The 19,881-nt window shown below is 40.2% G+C and overlaps 1 protein-coding gene across 2 annotated transcripts in view; it reads left to right on the top strand.

Annotated features, from left to right (window-relative positions):
- Nucleotides 1–19,881, top strand: part of SPG11 (SPG11 vesicle trafficking associated, spatacsin) — a 639,585-nt gene that overhangs the window by 425,433 nt on the left and 194,271 nt on the right. For both annotated transcript variants that reach the window (XM_086957913.1, XM_086957912.1), the window contains exon 31: nt 6,899–7,655. In XM_086957913.1, coding sequence (XP_086814039.1) covers nt 6,899–7,655 — 757 coding nt within the window. The remainder of the gene's footprint in view (nt 1–6,898; nt 7,656–19,881) is intronic.

Here is a 19,881-nt window from a genome sequence, read left to right as displayed (position 1 = left end):
CCTACCCACTCCAGGCGTCTTATGGAGTATTATAAGTAGAGGGTCTCTGAGAAAAGCAAGACTGAGTTACTTCAGTATCTCGCGTTAAATTAGTATCATACCAAACCGTTGGGCGCCATTGAGTGTAGTTCCTATATCCCTGATAGGCTCTTCGCATTGGAATAATATACATTATAGATTTGACATAGGACTGAGGTCAGTATTTCTCTGAGTACATTAAACTTAATTACTTAAGTGTGTCAGCTAACTCAGAGGTCACTAGAAACTTTCTCGAATGAACAAGAAGGGATTCGTTTCTGACAACCGCATAAACATGACAACTTTGTTTCCCTTAGAGTCGGAACAATATGTTCAGAGTCGTGGAAACAATAGATTACAGTTTCACTCCGTCAATCTTGCATGCTTCGTTTCTACAGAGTTGTACAGAAATAGAGAGACAGGCGTTTCAATAAAAGATTTCATTGAACAGTCTTTTTTCTCATGCAAGAGATATGACCTGCTACAATCGTAAGACAGAATGCGAAGTATAATACATACAGCATTAGCAGTAATATAAAATAATACTGCTATAGCGTGGTCTGTAGCTATGACATATATAAAAATACATACATAAATAACACAGGCTAAAATACTGTACTGGTGCTTCTAAAATAATCGTACCCCAGTGTACCTAACCTAAGTGTAGTACGAGGGAAGAAGTAGGTGCTGTTTTAGCTATAGTTTAGTTTAGTTTGGTTGTGCCAAGAGTTGCCAAAAGTTTCTCTAGGTTCTAATCGGCTCCATACCTTAGAATGAGAGAGGTTGGTATCTTTCCCGGGACTCGATCTCTAACACCCCGCAAGGGGAATCAGAAACACTGTAGCTGGATTCTTGGCGAGGAGGATGACAGCGTCTGGTCAGTGCGTCAGTTAGGGAGTTGACTTACTTCGGGACTTGCTGTGGCGAGCCGCATCATGCAAGTAGGTAGCCGAACCGCACCATACCTTGCCATAGCAAGTGAAGGTATATTTATACCTTGGATGTGTTTAGGAAGGCCTGTATTGACGTACAAGTCGGGCATATGAATGTCATGAATGAACCCCTAAGGATTCGTTTGACCGCCGAATACACAAGCGACCATGCTGTTTATCTTCTTATTAAGGAAGTCCGGATTCATTCTCGATGGGAGGCTGAATACGCCACTTTTTGGGACTCAACGCTACAAGATTGAGCGGTATACTTATACGCATATTAGGAGCCGTACGACTTTTAATTGGGGAACACTTTAACAGTTGTGCTGTTTTACCTTGGGTCTGGTTCCAGCTCCAGCGTGGTTACCACCTGGCACGTCCCTGGGATTCCACCTATCGGCGCAATATAAGCCAGTCTTGTTCGCCACCTATTCACAGGTATACGTGTCTGCAGTACTTTCGTTCATTTTATCCTGCAGAGCGGAATTTTCTTGTGCGGGACTATCGACTTGTATTATCTATTTAGAACTGGAGTACTGACCGTTCATCTTTTCTTCTACATAATATTATGGAATCTTTTACCGTTCTAATTATGGCAACTTGATATTATTTTAAGCCCTGACGAAGGTTCCGTGGCACTGGGGAACGAAACGCATTGGCTGTGTGCCAGTTCTCTTCTCAAAGAAACTCAATAAAAGAAGAATCTTTAAAGTACCTTTTTTGTCTTGACTTCAATGTAGTGCACCTTCCTTTGGTTTTTTTCTAATTGTAAATAGGCATCTTTCAGCAGCTGTTGTCGGAAGTTGTTGCACACATCACCAACCTTTGAAACTAAGAGAGTGTAGGTGCTTGACCGTGGTCTGCTGCTGTGTTCATTAATTTTTAAGGATTAGATGTTCATGCATAATAAATGAGTTCTTGGAGAAATCAATATCCAGGCAAGGGGAAGACCTAAAGGCTTAAGAGTCTAGTTTTCCAAGAACTCGTTATGACGAAGAAGAACGGATGTATTTGACCATGCCTGTATTTGGTTAGCATGAGCAGTGCCTAAATAAGGGCTGGATTTCTATGCCTAAATAAGGGCAATGTGAATTTTACCTATACAAGGGTATGAATCGGGAAATCTATATACAGTATCTAAATCGGCACACAACAGGCCGATTAGTTTTATCGATCGACAAGTGCTGGACAATTGATAAATTGGATTGAATCTAATGATATTCTGACCCCCCACTGGAAGTATGTCATAATTCTCAAACAAAGGCTATATGTGGCCTTTGTAAATCTCAGGGTCGCCTTTGATCGGGAAACAACCATCACAACGCAACTTTTACAAAGCACTACCATCACAACGCAACTTTTACTACGCAAGATCCATTACAACGCATGCCATTACAACACATGCCATTACAATGCCGATGCTATTACAACGCTTGCCATTACATACAACGTAAGTATGGGTAAGTATTTAATTAAAATAATATTAATTTATTTTTAAATTAATTTTCTTTTAATAATTATAATTTAATTTATTATAATAAATTCGAATATTTTAATTTAATTTTATTTAAATTAAATAATTAAAATTAAATGTATTTTAATTAAACCCCCTGGAGTTAGAATAGTAATTTTTACCCCTACACTATCCAACACTTACCCTTCTATTACACCCCCCTGCAGTTAGAATAGTAATTTTAACCCCTACACTATCCAACAATTACCCTACTATTACACCCCCCTTGAGTTAGAATAGTAACTTTTACCCCTACACTATCCAGCACTTACCCTACTATTACACCCCCCTGGAGTTAGAATAGTAATTTTAACCCCTACACTATCCAACAATTACCCTACTATTACACCCCCCTGGAGTTAGAATTGTAATTTTAACCCCTACACTATCCAACAATTACCCTACTATTACACCCCCCTAGAGTTAGAATAGTAATTTTTTACCCGTACACTATCCAACACTTACCTTACTTTTACACCCCCCTGGAGTTAGAACAGTAATTTTAACCCCTACACTATCCAACACTTACCCTACTTTTACACCCCCCTGGATTTAGAATAGTAAATAAAATTTTATTAAAATTAATTTAAATAAATTATTTTAAAAATGTGTAATTAAAATAAAATTACATTAATATTAATAAAATTATATACTTACCTATACTTATGTTGTAATGGCATGCGTTGTAATAGCATCTGCGTTGTAATGGCATGCGTTGTTATGGATTCTGCGTTGTAAAAGTTGCGTTGTGATGGTATGAGTTGTGAATGTATGCGTTGTAACGTCATGCATTCCCTTTGATCTTATTCCACAAAATAATTTATGGCGGTTTGTGTCATCCATGGGTTTCCCCACTAACCTTATCCAGCTTACAACTAGACTTCATACTAAACAATTTGCTCAAGTTCGACATAGCAACCAGGATGAAATAACTGAACGCATCTTGGGACTAAAGAGAATAAAAGATCAGGCAGTGCTTAAACCGCTAATGTTCAGCCTGGTCTACACCGGATTTAAGTGATTACAGAGATGTTCTGAAAGATTTGCTTAACTTAGTGGGGGCACATTTATTTCACATTCGTTCTAGAAGCTGTGCCTTACCAGGTTATGGGATATACCAAATCCTACATCCCGAGCTGATATTCTCAATTTAAAAACATGCCATTGGACACAGATACATGAAGGTTACATAGGAAATGGATAATTGACTAACATGTATCTTCATTTCAAATTGGTCCCTTGTTTTGAAACTTTTTTGGATTTTATATCTCTTCCCCTAGCAACAAGCTTATATTTTCGCTTTCGCCTAAGCATTTTTCCATTGAGATCCTTTACGGATAAATGGAACAAGGACCTGGTCACAAGCCTTTGATCTGCTTGTGCTTTGTACAAAGACACCGAGACGCACATATTGTGTTTTTTGGTCTCATCATAAGTGCATTTGTACAATATGTCGGTCCTTGTGTTTGTCAAAGAATCTAGTGGCCCATAGAAATTAAAAAGTGACCTAACCCCGGCTATTGTTTTTGCTCTCAACACATTTTTGCGAGCTGTTTGGCATAGGCACAGCAAAATTCTAAAGGAGATAGCATGTTGAAATATGTTGCAAACTCATTTTTTACTATCATACTTTTTGGTTTATATATTTGCATATGTATAATGTTTTTTATTCTGATTGAAGGTTTAATCCCCTGACAACTAATTATTTGTACCCAGTCTTTCAGTCAATTTTGTATCAAATATGTATTTGTTGAGTTTTTATAGTTAGACAGATAGAGAAAAAGATTTTACACCGCATTGAGCATGTGCAAACTTATTTATTAACTGATTATTTTTTAGACAGATTTTACTGTATTACTGTGGGTACACTCTGATGGTTCATGGTAACCGAAATAAAGTATTCTACTACTACTATTGCTACTCTGTATTACCACCAGATTCATCTCTGAAGTTCCCAATTTTCACTGGCTTTATTGTCATTAGAAACTCTTTTATCTTTGGCTCATTAATTTCAGGGGCTTATTGGGATCAGTGTTTCTGTTCTGTAAGTGGCTCAGTAGTTCTCAGTATTTCTAGTCATCAGTGGCTACGCACGGTCAGTATCACCATCGAGGAGTATGAAATGGGGTTTGGTATAATCACTGTTTTACATTATTCCCAGTGGCTCGGGCCATTATTATTAAAGGCTCAGTATGATTTAACCACAATCTGTGGTGATCGGGGTACAAATGAGAGTAATATGATAAATTGCAGGGTGTAGCAGGGAGCACTGAGGATAGATTGAGAGAGAGACACACACACACAGAGGGAAAGACAGGGAGAACAGGGCCGAAATTTTAAGAAAATATTATTTAACATTTTTAGTAAATGCCACATAAACATTGAAAAACTGTTCATCTTCTGGCAGAGCTTTTAAAATCTGTGTTATTTATCTGGGTGCAGATTTGATTATGACTGTTTTCCTAATATTTGCATGTTTTGTGCAGTCTCAGAACTGAATGGTTTGCTGTTGGAAGAGGGGTTAGAGGTGGATATTCTCGAGTGTAGTGCAGCTCTCCCAAGTGACACCATGCCTCCATTTCAAATAATGCCTTTACACTATAACATCATAGTCTTGTGATAGGCAATATAGGCCCTTGGAGTGCCTTTCCACATCTGATATTTTGCCATGACTTTGGGAGCAGTGTTTGACAGCACACAATACCTCTGAGAGGAGACGGCGAACCTCTGCTTTTTATTTACTTTTTTACTCTAAGAAAAGCACTATCATACAGTTTCACAGCTCAAAAAGGCTGGCAATAAACAGACAGTTCAAAAAATCCAGGGGAAATCTTGTCTTTGGAGGGGAAAAACAAAACATTGTGTATAACATGAGGTTTTCTCAAATATAGACCGTAGAGGTGCACCACATCGGTAACCCAAAAGAGATAAGGGGAGAGAACTCCCCAATCAAACAAGTAAACGTTGTGCTGTTTTTGTCTTTATTTTCTTTTCTCATGTTAAAAAGCATCATGCATATTAAACGAAGACAGCCAATGTGTTTTGTCTAGAACAATTGACTTCTTCACGGAAATAATGATCTTGGATGAGAACTCAACCCGATCAATGCGTCAAGATGTTGTATTGAATAGACCAAGGAGATTTCCTTCAATAATATCCACAATACGTATGAATCACAAACAATATCTCTCTGTTAAGTCCCAGATTCCACTAATTTGGTAAATAAGTTGAGCATTAAAAATTTCCAGGTAGGGTAGTAACAAGGAAAGGTCAGGCCGTTAGGCCTTGGTAAGCACTGCAATTGGTGCGAGAAGGTGCTCAGGCCCGTCCGCTTCGCCAAAGGCAAAGCACGTAGATGAGAAAGGCTGGCAATAAATGGACAGTTATTAAAATCCAGAAGGGGAAATATTGTCTTTGTTGAAGAAAAACTTGTATAATATGAGGGTTTCTCTAGGTTCTGGTCTGACAAAGCTGAAAACAACCTTAAGCAAAATGCCTCCTCTGAATCAACTACCTGATGCAAGAAAACCTCACTCGCTTTAAAAATAAAATGTAAAGCAGCAGTTTTCTATTTATTCCCTGATCAGCAGTATAGAATGTTTGTTTATTCATTTCCTGCTTTCTAAAAGTAATTTTACGATGGAAAAACATTTTTGTATAAATTATTACAGTTAAAAGAATTAAATGTTTCTGCGGAGTTCTTCCTGGTTTCTGACATTATGCCATGGTCACGAATCTGAAGACCATGCCCTCACTGATAACTATTTTTATGTTTGTATCTGTTTTGTTTTGTTTTTGATCCCAATATTTGGAGGTTTATTATAGTGTTATGTGTATATGATCCCACAATATAAAGTGCAAAAAAATATTTTGAAAAGAAAACACTCATGCAAATCACAAGTCTTACTCCTTTCACTCATGTAAAAAGCTGAAGCTCATTTAAGGCTGAATGTAGTGATCAGTTACCGTTAGAAATGTTTTTCATAAAGAATCTTTAGCCACAGCAGTTCCCCCATTTAACACTTGCATAAGCTGTTGCAGAAAAAAACCTGAACCAGCTTGAGAAGTAAGGGTTTCTTAAGTCAACTGCCCGAGGCAGTGAAAAATTAAATCAGGGGTAAACTCCAGTGTCTCGTTAATGGCTCTCTCCATGATTAGCAACAATTTATCTGATTACAGTAAAGTACTACAATGTGATTGTGTATGTGGCTGCTTCATGACAAGGTCATATTCCTTCCCACAGAAATACCTTGTTTAGCTGATAACCCTGACTCTTTCTCACTCCACTTTTACTCTGCTGTACAAGTTTCCCAGCCTTTCTCTCTCGTCAGTACCTGCTCTCCCCTCATTATTTATCCCTCCCTTCAGTGCTCCCAGACTCTCCTGTATGCATCGCAAATCACTTGTGGTAATTTTATGTTTTATCTTATGGCAGTTGAACCAAGACCACAAGTCCTTGCAGACCACAGGCCAGTGGAACAGGAAAAAGGCCAGGATTAACTTCTGGAAGAAATGTCATGAGAGCTTCAGCAGCCATTGCATCTCAAGCAGAGCAGCCTCGTCATTCTTCTCTGGCTATGCTGAAGCCATGCTTTTACCTACTGAAGGTGGTCGAGCAGATGAGGGTATGGAGGTCATATCCGAGAAGCATCTGCTACTATCCATGGCTGGACATTGGCTGGCAAAGGAAGAGCCAATACCGCTGGTGGCTTTGGAAGGACTAGAGCGGGAGATATGGCTGTGCCGCATCGCTCAACAAACACTCATCACAAATAATGAGTGGATCCAGGGTAGGTTTGCCCGGCAAATATCTATCGGTGCAGACCTGTCCTTCGACCAGTTGGCAAAGGAATTTTCATTCTCAAAACTCACAATGCTGAATACTGTAGAGTGCCTGCGGCCAGAATATGTGCCATCATCTATCGAGGCACAATCAAGCCTGGGGGGCACTGAGGTGCAGTCACTTAATCAATTGATTGGCCGTCTCCTGGATGAGAGCTGTGTCCACGAAGCCAGTCGAGTGTGCCACTACTTCAGCTTTTATCATCACGATGTGTCTGTGGTGCTGCACTGCAGGGCTCTGGCTGCTGGAGAGATCACTGTGGATGAGACGCAGCCAGTCCTTCAACAGCTCCTGCGAGACGAGGAAGCTGACCAGACTCTGCGAGCCAGAAGGAGTCGGCTACACAAGGGTAAGTAGAGATCACAATTTGAGAAAATATTGAAATTAGGTTAACTGATAGGCTACAAGTGGCGAGGAGGCGTGATCTGCACATAAATTAGTTAAAAAGTTCTGGAGTGGGCTGTATATAGGTAAGTCTAAATTGAACTGGGTCCCCTGCAGAAAAACCAGTGCAAAATGGGTGTGGCAGGTGCAGCCAACAGCTGAACAAGCACATTGTGTTGTATGTATGTATGAAGTATAGCTATAATTGCATGGAGCACTGTATAGAGTCAAAAGCAAGTATATAGTCTAAGAGTGAATGGAGTGGTAGCTGGTTATTGGATTGTTACTTAATAGTGATTTAGCGTACTTTAAAGAAGTGTGTCTTTAACTCTTTCCTAACTTGGAGCACCTTTGAAGGTTCTTATGGATTTGGTAAGTTGTTACAGATCTGCATAGATGGAAAAAACCTTCTGTCTTGTTTTTTCTGTTTTACCATTCTGCAGTATGATGGTGTTCTGGCTATGGGTGTACTAAGAGCCAGCAGAGATGGCGAGCTTGTCCCCAAGATAAGCGGGACAAATGGTCATGATCGCTTTGTAAATGATGCAGCTGGTTTCGATGATGGTGTGGGCTGGCAAGGGGAGCCAATGGAGTCCTATCAGGATGGGAGTTATGTGATCATATCGCTTCTGGTCGTGGTTGAGATGTGCTCCAACGTGTAGGACGCCATTGTGGTTTTGGCTGTGTATCTGCTTTATCGTGGGCCTCTTTGATAACCTAGTTAAGATTTGTGGTTGGTCTGACGTTCCATTTCAGTTAATGGTGTCTGAGATAGTGTGTTCTTTTTGGTAAATATCACTCACTCACTTGTGGCCTCGGTCTGCATTGGCAACTTTGTTCTCCTGGTGTCTTTGTTGTCTACCAAGTTAACTCACAAAAGCAGATTGCCCTCTAACTCCAAACCCGAAATTAGTGGAGGTGGAACACCAAGAAGACTTCCCTTGGCCATAGCTAGAATTTTAGTAGTAAGAACTTTGATGTCTTGTCCTGAAACAACTTCAAGCAATCGACAGTTCCCGTCTTGGATCATTGACGAGGGTTGCTCTGTATCTGTTTGAGTAAACACCACTTTGCTATCCAGAGGAGAACAGAGGCATTCTGCTCTTAGATAACTCCTAACCTCTTTATCCAAATATTTGCACAGTGTGTTGCATGCTTAAAAGACTACTCTGTCTGTGGAATCTTAGTCACGAGAATACGTAGTTGTAAATCTACTAAGGGGCCAAAGAGTCATCTACATCCTCCATCAACTTAGCCTAGTGCCTTGGCAGTTAGTGGAACACCATCCATGTCCTTCTGTACTCTAGGAATGGAAAGAATTTCCATGGCCTGGTACGACAGTCTTCTGGCCCATGTTGCGAGCAGGATACTGCTCCTTAATCCTCTCTTCTCGCTCCCCTTTCTTGAAGAGACTATGCCTGGATTCTAAACGGCTTCACATAAAACAGGATTCAGTATTCTGCAAGCTGGAGGATAAAGGATGCAGGATGTAAAGCTTCTCCATTATGAGCTCTTTCAGTGGCTTTATATAAGTTGGTGCTTGGGGATCCCCTCATCCTCTTTGCTTTGGTATGTATAGCTTGCTTTCTTGCCATGCATGGTTATAAAATTCGAGGGACCTAATATTCTGTTAACTTCTGAGGCTCTCCACACATCGTCCCACCCAAGACATCAAGGCCTTTAGGAATATTCATCTACCCATACATGAATGATTGCTTAATTTTAACTCAGTCTGCCAGAAGATCATCCACAATCTGTACCACTATAAGTCCACTGCTACTTCAGTTCAAGACTTCCAATACTATCGGTCAGTGAGGGGTGCGAGGCTTGCAAAACCACATTCTTCTTAGAATATACAGTCTTCTGTTTGCCACAAAGGTCAGCTTCGGGCAATTTCTTATCTGACAGTCAGACAGATTTCCTTCAGTTTGCCTCCCTGCAATCCATAATATCAATGCGCATATTCATTGTATTGAATACTAGTTCCAATATGAGGCGTCTACAGGAGTGTCTACAGGATCACTTGTGCCCGCTTATGTGGAATTGAGATCAAAAACGAATTGTCTTCGGTGGCACTTCTGTTGTTTCCACGGTATTCCCAGGAAAAGAATATGTTGAGTGTAGATTTCTTCCAGTCCAAAGTTGATTGTTATAAGTAAGGGTGCTCATATTAGCCAACTACCATTCCAAGGAAATAGTCAACAACCACATCTTATAAACCTGGTGGAGCAGAGACCATGCTCTAAAATCGTCCCTGCCCACCACGAAACTGAACACCTGGTAGTAAGACAGTACCATAGTGATATATCATCTTAACAAATGCTGAAGAATGAGGTCCAGAGTTCTCTTTTGCGAGCTTTGAAAACTTTATTATTGCTTTTTGGCTCAAAATGTCCAGATTAAGGCAATGCACCTACTAGGTTGTCTAATCAACAAGGCAGGTTATAAATAAGTGGGTTACCCAACTAATAGTCACTGGGACCTGGGTTCAGTAAGTACTAGGAGGAGGGGTTCCCTGTGGGAGAAGGAAACAATTTAAACATTTTCAATGAATTAATCAAAAAACAATTATTGTGTCCACAGAGTTTTATTCACTGAGGGATCAAATGTAATGAATACATGTTGCGAACAATCAACTGTATTAATGGTCATATAGTGCCCCAGAAGGGAGGAGGGAAGTGATAGTGGTGAGGATAAGGGAGTGATAGGATTATGTGACAGTAAAATCAAACATTCAAGAAAACCCTTTATAGCTATAATTTAGATAGCAATGTTGCCAAGAAATGGCAAACATAGTTTGAGGAAGGCATACATCACAAGGTACAGTATATCTACATAATATTGGCGTGAGGTTGCCACAAATAGACCAGCAGTCGACGTTTCGACCCTCTTAATAATGCAGGAAAAATTATCCTTGCTGCGGGGTCTTCATCAGGACCAGGGGATAGGGGCAGGTAACCTAATGAAAGTAAACTAAAGTTAGAGGGGTAATAATCCGACCTCTCGAGTTTATCCCAGCGGTAGTATAAGCATTACTCAATCATGCTAATTGGTGGTGGTTACTAAACAGTTAACAAGGTTAGGAATATAAGACAGTACCTGAATACACGATAAATTAGGGAGCATAGGTCAGTGTAATACGTAAATGAATACTACAGTATGTCCAAACATGTCCGTGACATGGGGAGCAGTGGTACATGGTATGCAATTAATTAGATGAAAAGGCCAGAGCGTCCGGGTTAGAGAATTGGCACGTGGGTAGGCAACAAGGCGACTCACAAGTAAGGCAAGATATGATTGAAATACCTGGATTAGTATAAATATAGCTTGGGGGTCAGATCCAGACTTTAGTTGGAGAGCCTGAAATAATGAATAAGAATATCACCAGCTATACTAAAACGTGTTGTTATGACAATAATTAAAAATAAGAACGGGACATACCACGAGGTTAGAAGTCCTCCAATTAAGCAATGTTTAAACGAGGCAGCGTCAGTAGTGAAACCGCACCTAGAAATTAATAATACAATCATTGTAACTGTCTATAGCGAAAGGAGACATCTCAGCATGATTTAAATCTAAAACTGAAAATAATGATGGCGCTTACCGAGCGCTACAGCAAGCACTCTCACGGTGCTGGGCAAGTTTTCGGCATCGTGGGAAATGAATCCACAGTCCGTCTGATGGATAAAAGTGAAGGGGTCAAAAGTAAGTAAGGGAGCTTGAAAGGAAAACGGCCAGTTGCGGGGCAATGAGGGAGTAATACTCACTGAATTGAATTACTTCAAAGAGCTCCGTGTGTGGGCAAACGATACGTGCTCCGCTTCCTGGTTAGTCAAATAACCATGGTAACCGGTCACGTGGTAGCCAAGTAAGCAGTGGAGCACGAAAACAGACTGTGGTCTGACTCGCGTTAGTAATTCTCGGAATCTGAACAGGGTAATCGGGGGATGTGTCATAACAAATTGGCATACCACAAGTTAGAATAAATACATTTGGAAAATACAGACAATTATGGTAATTACGATGACATTTCAAAAACCGCCAATTGAGATCTGTGAGGCGTACCTCTCTAGCATGAGGGTAAAAGCCCAAAGTATAACAAATTGCCAAAGTAGAGGAGAAAGGGACGTGGACATTTACTCTCCTTATTCTTTAGAACTAGGGGCAAACGATGCGCCTGCTGAATTTGAGAATCCCAGTCCCAGTCTGCTAAGGCTTTCTGAAGTAAGCCGACAAGAAAAGCTCTAGGATCTGAACCTTCTGACCCTTCAGGTACCCCAAAAAGTCTCAAATTAGATGTTCTCTGTCGATTTTCCAAATCTTCGACTTTAAGTTGAAGGGTTGTTATCTGAGTATCGTGTTGACTTACTGCTATGTTCATGCAAGATGTTGTTTCCTCTACACATACTACTCGGTGCTGCAGTTCTTCAATGTCTTGTGAGACCCCACTGAGATTAGCGGTCAGCCCCGATAAGGAGGTTTGTAATTTGTTGTTGTCCTCCCCTAGTTGTAAATAATCTTCCTGTGCCTCTTTACGTTGGTTGGTTAATATTTGGAGTATGGTGTCCAATTGGGTAGAGTTCGGTTCTTGTTTATCTTCTTCTTCGGGATCTCGGATTAAAGTATTTTTATCAAACGTTCCATCTATGGTAGGTGCATCTAAGTTAGTGGGCCCTGGTGTATCACAGTTGAGCTGTAGCAAAGCTGTCTTGTTCAGGAGTTACACTTGGAGTTATATCACGGGATACAGATGGAGCATTGTAAGCCGGGGAAGCGGAGCAATCTAGAAGGCCCAGAGTAAGGTTAGAATCTGTAGGGCTTGTCCCAGAAAGTCTTAATGTCATGCTCTTTACAAGCCCCTTTGCTTCTATCCATTTCCTGAGAGGGCTTTTGTCGATTAGAATTTTCTTGGTAGCCATAGAGTTATTATTGATCAATCGATTTAAAGTAGTGTTTGTTTTCCCCCCTCTTTTAATCTTAGGTTTAGTTTTTGTTTTGTGCTTTCTGGCCTTCAGAGCTCTTGACAACATCTATGACTATTTATTTTTGTTTTAAATGTTCTAACTGAAGCCTTCTGCCATGTATGCTGTGCCATGTGTTTAATTCATATGAATGATCACTGCGGTTATGTTTATTTATACAATATGCACCATATTTGCATTCCTTATGGTCTGAGATGGACATGTGGATAAGAACAGTGTTCAGCGACTGTTTGTCGTAGGTTGTACTAATATTTTCAGTAAAGATTGTTAGTACTAAGTAAAGTTAAGGGTAACTATGAATAATACACACTAATTCATATCATGAAGGTAAACATAATTAGTTGTAAACCTAGTTAAAAAAAATTCTCACAAATACTCACAGCAATGAAAGATCTTGCCACTGTCGTATTGTGGCATCCAAATGCAGGTGATAGTCAAACAAAAAAATGCAAGCGGTAGTCAAACAAAAACGTTGCAACACAAAGACCTATTCTGAATGGCTGAAACGACTGACAACGACTGAACAGCTGATTGCTGTTCTTGAAACAATCTGATTGGTTACCTTTTTCGACCACACAGAATAGGATCACATGTTATGAACAATGAGAGTTAGTGCTCAATCAAAACATGGCTTATGTAAACTTTGGGAACTGCTCTTAGCTCAGATACCAGAGGTTTATTTGGATTGCTGTGAAATTACTGCAGTTTGTCTTCTTTTTCAACTTGTTGTAGTTTGTAGGAGTAAGTATAATTCATGATTCAGGTGCTCAAGTTTTTGTGATAAGCTGAGCTGCTCTGGGAAAGAAGAGCTGGACACCACCATTGGTGTGGTCAGTCATGAACACTGTTCTGCATTGCTTCCATCGAACGATTACTATGGAAAGGAGTGGAAGTGGAGGAATACACGTGCAAGGTAAGTATCCGAGGATTCACGCAAGGATACGTGCTTAAACAAAACTAAGAACGCCGAAAACTTAGTGAAGCTTTGATCTCTAACATTTCTGACTACAAAGCACAATTAGCCACAGCACTTCGGATCAACTCATCCACTGCAATAGAAATCGGCCTCAAATTAAACCAACTAAAATATGAAACTAAAACAAAGTTTATTAAAAAAAAAATGTAACCTATATACATAAATTTAAGATCGCGCAATACGCGGGGGGGACAAAATCGGCAACATCTTGGCTTATAAAGTAGCCGAAGATAGTCTGCACCACAATTTCACATGTCCGAGGCTCTGATAACAAAATCTATGACCAAACTCATGATATCCTGGAACAATTTGTGGACTTTTACAGGATTTTATACACACCTGAATCAATCCCAAATGAAACTATTATACAGAACTATCTAGATGAGACTTTACCAACCATATTTAACCTTTCGGAACTGGAGTCATTGTCTGAAAACATTACAGGACAAGATATACGTCAAGCTATTGCCACTTTACCAACAGGAAAAACTACGGGGGAAGACACTATCCCTTTGGAAATATACAAAATTTGCTTAGAGGAACTTTTACCTCTACTAATGCAGGTCATACAATCCATTGGGGAGACTGGGAGGGCCCCCAAATCATGGAACAGAGCTAAAATTATTTTTTTTCTTAAAAAGGGCAAACCAAAGGAGGAGAGGGGGTCATATAGGCCAATCTCCCTGATTAATACTGATGCAAAAATATTTGCAAAAATTTTAGCTACCAGGCTAGCCCCCTACATGCCCAAAATTGTTAACCTGCAGCAACACGGATTTGTTACCGGTAGAGATACTACCGCCCATGTTAACATGGCTATAACAGCATTTGATGTTGCCGAGATTAATTCCACCCCGCTCGGCATGATCTTATTGGATGCCGAAAAGGCTTTTGATCGAGTGGGGTGGAATTACCTCTGGCACGTTATGACCAAAATGGGGTTCAGTGGAAACTTTCTAAAGTGGATAAAAGCACTATACGATAATCCCTTAGCCCATGTTAGCTATGGGGGGCACAATTCCTCAGATTTTAAGATCTCCAGAGGTACCCGCCAAGGCTGCCCCCTATCACCCTTATTATTTTCCCTCTCACTCGAACCTTTCTTACACTCCCTTCAGGCACAACATAGAATTGTTCCTTTCAAATCTAACGAACAAACACTGAAAATTACGGCATATGCCGACGATATTGCCATTTACTCTTCAGATATTATTAAGGCACTACAAGGGATTAACATCGAGGCCTGTACATTTGGCAAAGTATCCGGCTATAAGCTAAACACTAACAAAACTCAAATCATAGCCAACCATACACCAGCAGTAAAAATCTCAGAAATCTGCAAAACTGCCACTTACTTAGGAGTAGAATTACATCTAACATACGAGAAATAAACAATCTTAACTATAATGAATTAATTAAATCTACCACTATATTGCTTAAAAAATGGCACAGACTACCTTTGAACCTAATTGGCAGAATTAATCTTATTAAAATGAAGGTACTACCGAAATTCTTATACCTCTTTCGTTCCTTTCCTTAGGCACTAAATAACTCTTTTTTTTTTTAAAGCAATTAGATGGAATACTTAGCAGTTTTATTTGGGGATACAAAAAAGCCAGGAGATCGCTGAAACTTTTAAAAAACAGTAACGACAAAGGAGGTTTAAACTTCCCAGATGTTAAACTGTATTTTTGGTCTTCATTTTTTAGGCGTCTTCGGTCTTTACTACAAACTGAGAACACTTTTTTTTTCATTTTTTTATGTTAAATTCAAATTCAAAAATGTTTCTATTAAGAACAAACGACCCTAACTACTACAAGCGGGTGAAATTCAAGACTGCTAAATATATTCTTAGAATTTGGGCTAATATTCTTTCTTATTGTAACACATCTTTTTACCATCTGAAACTGCAGCTTTGGGGCAATCAAGGCCTTCCTGGTATTTTCAACGATGGCATGGCTTGCAGATGGTCTGCTCATGGAATTAAAACTTTGGGAGATTTGTATGGCGCGCAAGGGTTTTTAGATTTTGACACACTCCAAACTCTGTATAATCTGACGGAAACAATGAGATTCAAATATTTACAAATACATGACTTCCTAATAAGGAAGAGCCAGATACATAATATGTCTGATTGTGATATTTGGAAATGTTTATACTCTACCAAAAATAAATCCTTGATAAGCGAGTCCTACAAACATCTTCATGCCATTAAAACTGACGACTGCCAAAAACTTGCGGAGAAATGGAGCAATAAAATTGGCATAAATATAACTTCCAAACAAATATCATGCTCCCTATCTAACATTAATAACTCTGTACGATCGTCTAGTTTAAGATTACAGCAGTTTCGAAGAACATGTATGCTATATTATACTCCGGAAAAGATCTCTAAATGGCCCATCAATAACAATCAAAATGATCGCACCAAACGCCCTAAATGCTCTACTTATGCAGCAGATTTAGGACATATGCTGTTCTCCTGCCCAACTCTAAAAGATTTTTGGGGAGAATTACTTATAATCTTGGAAATCAAGAAAATCTCCTTACCACAATACCAATAATACTACTCGGCATATACCCTGTTTTTCTCCCCCAATCAGCCCTGATAACCATCCTTATCTCCTGCGCCAAACTCACATTAGCTAGAGCCTGGATATGCCCTGATCCTCCTAGTATATGGGAATGGTGGTCATTAGTCAATGAAATCCATTCTATGGAGTTAGGGCTCGCAAAGCTCAGAGGTGTTCGCTCGTTGAAAAAATTTGAGAAAATCTGGGGTAACTTTTTTCTCTGAAGACTCTAGAAGACTTTTTCTTTTTGTTGTTAATTAATGTTTTTCTTCCTGCAGGACATTTACTTTGTGTAAGGGGTTAATTGTGTTCTTACTGCCTTTTTTTTTTTTTTGCTCTTAATATAAATTACTGTGCTTTCCTGCAAACATGCTACTAGTGGAAAATGGAATATCTTTGGCATGGAATAAACTGTACCTATTTTGTACATAACTGTTAAAGGAAAAAAAAGTCTATATATATATATTTTTTTTTTTATTTCTCTCTTTCTCTTATATATGTACATTGTCATGTCTTCCCTATTAATTGATGAATAAAAATAATTTAAAAAAAAAAGATGTTGTCTAACATACACTCTTGAAATTTTCTAGAAAGGACAGTGGCCAACGATTGCCATGAGTGGAAGCATTAAAATGGCCTCTTTTATAGTGTAGTTTTATTTGCAATTTTTAAGGGATCATTGAGGGTTAATTTTTTGGCTTTTGTGTTTGATCGATTTTTAATTGTTGAATAGCTTTAACCTTTTAAAGGAACAAAGCTGTATACAAGTTGGTAGTGCATTGTGGTTGTAGCATCCTGTCCCGGTCAAGGGTGGTGTCCAAGTATAACTTTAACGTGGTTTGTCCAGAAGGTCATTTGACAAGATCAACATCCAGCACCCAACTGGGTCAAAGGTGGCTGTGAGGATCTTTTTGGCCATAGGATCTCCCCACATTGTTTTGTTTTTAGTTTTGTTTTGCTGTCCCTCGCTGCAGTTTTTTCAATTAGAACACCCTGGTTATCCTTCCACTGATGGATTAGCCCACTTCTGATATACAGGTAGATCTCAGATGCAGACACTTCAGCAGCTCTCATTTTATTGGATTTATCTGCAGCATTTGGCACTTTAGGCCACCAGGCATTGATAAACTCTGCGGAAGGCCTCAGTGTCGAGGTTTCAGGATTACCTGACCTTGCAAACTCTGAATTGAAAGTAGTAGTATTATCATATTTTGATTCTTGCGCTAATCCTAGCAGTTAAGGAAAACTACAGCTTTCTGTCTTAACCCTTCTTTTATTTAATCTATATGCCATTCTGCTGGCTCATTTTAAACAGTCTTTCTGCTACACTTTATGAATGTATGCCGATCATACACAATTAATCCTCATGATATCTAACCATCGAAGTGCAGTCACAATGTTTTCATATTTACATCCATTTGAAAACTGTATGAGCAGCAACCAGCTGAAGCTCAATAGGAATAAAATGGAGGTATTAGCCCCAATTATTAAAATTCCTTTCTACCAAAGCCCTTTCTGGCCTCCAGAGTTAGTAACCAGCCTCTAACCAGTTTCTCAGGTGAAGAATGTAGAGTTGAAGGATAATTCTGGACCGAATGTAACTGCCTGGATTAGGGTGTTAGTCAGTGCCTGCTTATTCCATACCCAAGTGCTTAAGAGAATCCTCCATCTGTTCGCTTTTTCTCATAAATTAATGAGTATGAGCCTTACATCTGTATGCCTAACACCTGTATCCTCAGGCGGGTATTATCTCCGGGATCCAACTAATTCAAAACTCTGCAGCGAGAATGATCTTAGTGTCAGATCGCACACCGCAGGGTCCAATTGTAGCAATATAGGCTCCACCTCCTGACCTCACCAACACCCTGATATAGAAGTACACAGGGTGTTCGAGTGATCGGGCGAGGGAAATAAAGAGAAAGGGAGGGACTGAAGGGAACAGCCGGGAAGGGATAGCTGAAAGAGAAAACACACCAACGTTATAATACACGTAGGAAATACTACTCTCATTTCATTCTCGCTAAGGCCCCTCCATTCACCTGGCTCAGATTCTCCAAAGTGCCCTCCTGCTTCTGTAAAGATATAGTGAACTTAACACGTTCCTGATCCCTAAAGATAGAAGAAACAGGTTACTTCTCAGACCCCCAAACATTGGTGAAGTACTTCATGAGTAATATTTCATTATGAAAATGCACCCCCTAGTATTGAAGTTCATACTGGAATGAATGCTCCCTTGAAACGGTTCCCAGCATAAAGAGAAAACCTTCTCCTTTATTCCCAAAACACCGCAAATCCAATGTCATCAAAAAAAGGTTCCATCGCCCAACAGAAGATAAATAAAGAAGCAGAAGGGTAAACGGTAAGATGTAGCCTCCTACTACTATCTTCCGTTGATAACACAGTACTTAGATCCGTCTTTATCCAAAAACAAATGTACACAACCTCAGGCTTCAAATACGGCAAAGTGTAGAAAACAACCCACTACTTTCCGCGTTGGCACTTGAACATGAATCCTCCTACTTCCATAAGGATTGTGATGGTCTTCGTAACAGTAACGCGTAGCGCTGTCACAGCGCTCCGCTCACGGAACGAACAGAAATGAAGGCTAGCCGTAAGCAGGATAATTACCCACAAAGTTTTTGTAGTCCAAACAAGGCTGAGAGCGTTTTACTCACGCTAGGACGTCGGGAAGAAATACTCCGCTCGCTCCGCCATGCAGCATGAAACCCGCTACACTCACCGGCCACACAGCGAGTCAGGGGAGACAACCCGGAAGTAAAAGAACCAGAGGAAAAGCACTTGGCAAGCACAGCGCTCGGGAACCAGAGCTGAGACAGTGCTTAACCAGAGAATTTCCGAACAATAGCAAAACAGCAAGTAAACCTCCACCAAGCAGGAAACACAGGGAACGAACGAAGGTGGAGAATGACTAAATGACACAAGAACCAAAATCACGCACAAAGTCTCTCGGCCCCGCCCTTCATTATATACCGGGAACCCACACTGGGCTTGTGGGACTAGCGCCTCCTAGGACCAGGCATTGCAGGGTACCTCCGATGAAAGGATCTAACCGCCCTTAGGGCATGGACATTTGTCACCGGCTCCCAAGAGTCATCCTCGGCAGTATAGCCCTTCCATGACACCAAATACCATAGCACACCCCTACGCCACTTGGAGTCCAGGATACTTTCCACCTCATATTCAAGCCCTCCATCACTCAACACTGGCAGACGAGTCACCCTCCTAGAGGTCAAGGCTGGTTTTAGTAGCTGTACATGGAACACCGGGTGTATTCGCAGCGACCCCTGCAGCTTCAATTTATAGGCCACTGGATTGATTCTTTTCAAAATAGGATAAGGGCCAATATAACGGGGGGAAAAACACTCCGTAGTTTAAAATGCATGTTTTTAGTTGACAACGAAACCTTGTCCCCCACTACATACTGGCGACCCTTCATGCGATGGCGATCTTCCCACTTCTTGTACACCTCTTTTGCCTTTATCAAGTGCGCTTGCACTCCCTTGTGCACCTTCCTCAGCAACTGCACCTTTTCCTTCACAGAAGGCTGGTTCTTTACGTCCTCTGGTATGTCTACGGGCAAGGTGTTAGCATCATCCTCGAAATTGGCGTGAAGGGAGACATACCAGTGGAGCAGTGCCA

The sequence above is a fragment of the Lissotriton vulgaris genome, chromosome 2_1, assembly GCF_964263255.1.
Source record: "Lissotriton vulgaris chromosome 2_1, aLisVul1.2, whole genome shotgun sequence".
In the NCBI taxonomy this organism is placed as follows: Eukaryota; Metazoa; Chordata; class Amphibia; order Caudata; family Salamandridae; genus Lissotriton; species Lissotriton vulgaris.
Note: the sequence above shows the minus strand (reverse complement) of the source record. Positions and strands in the feature narration are given on the sequence as shown.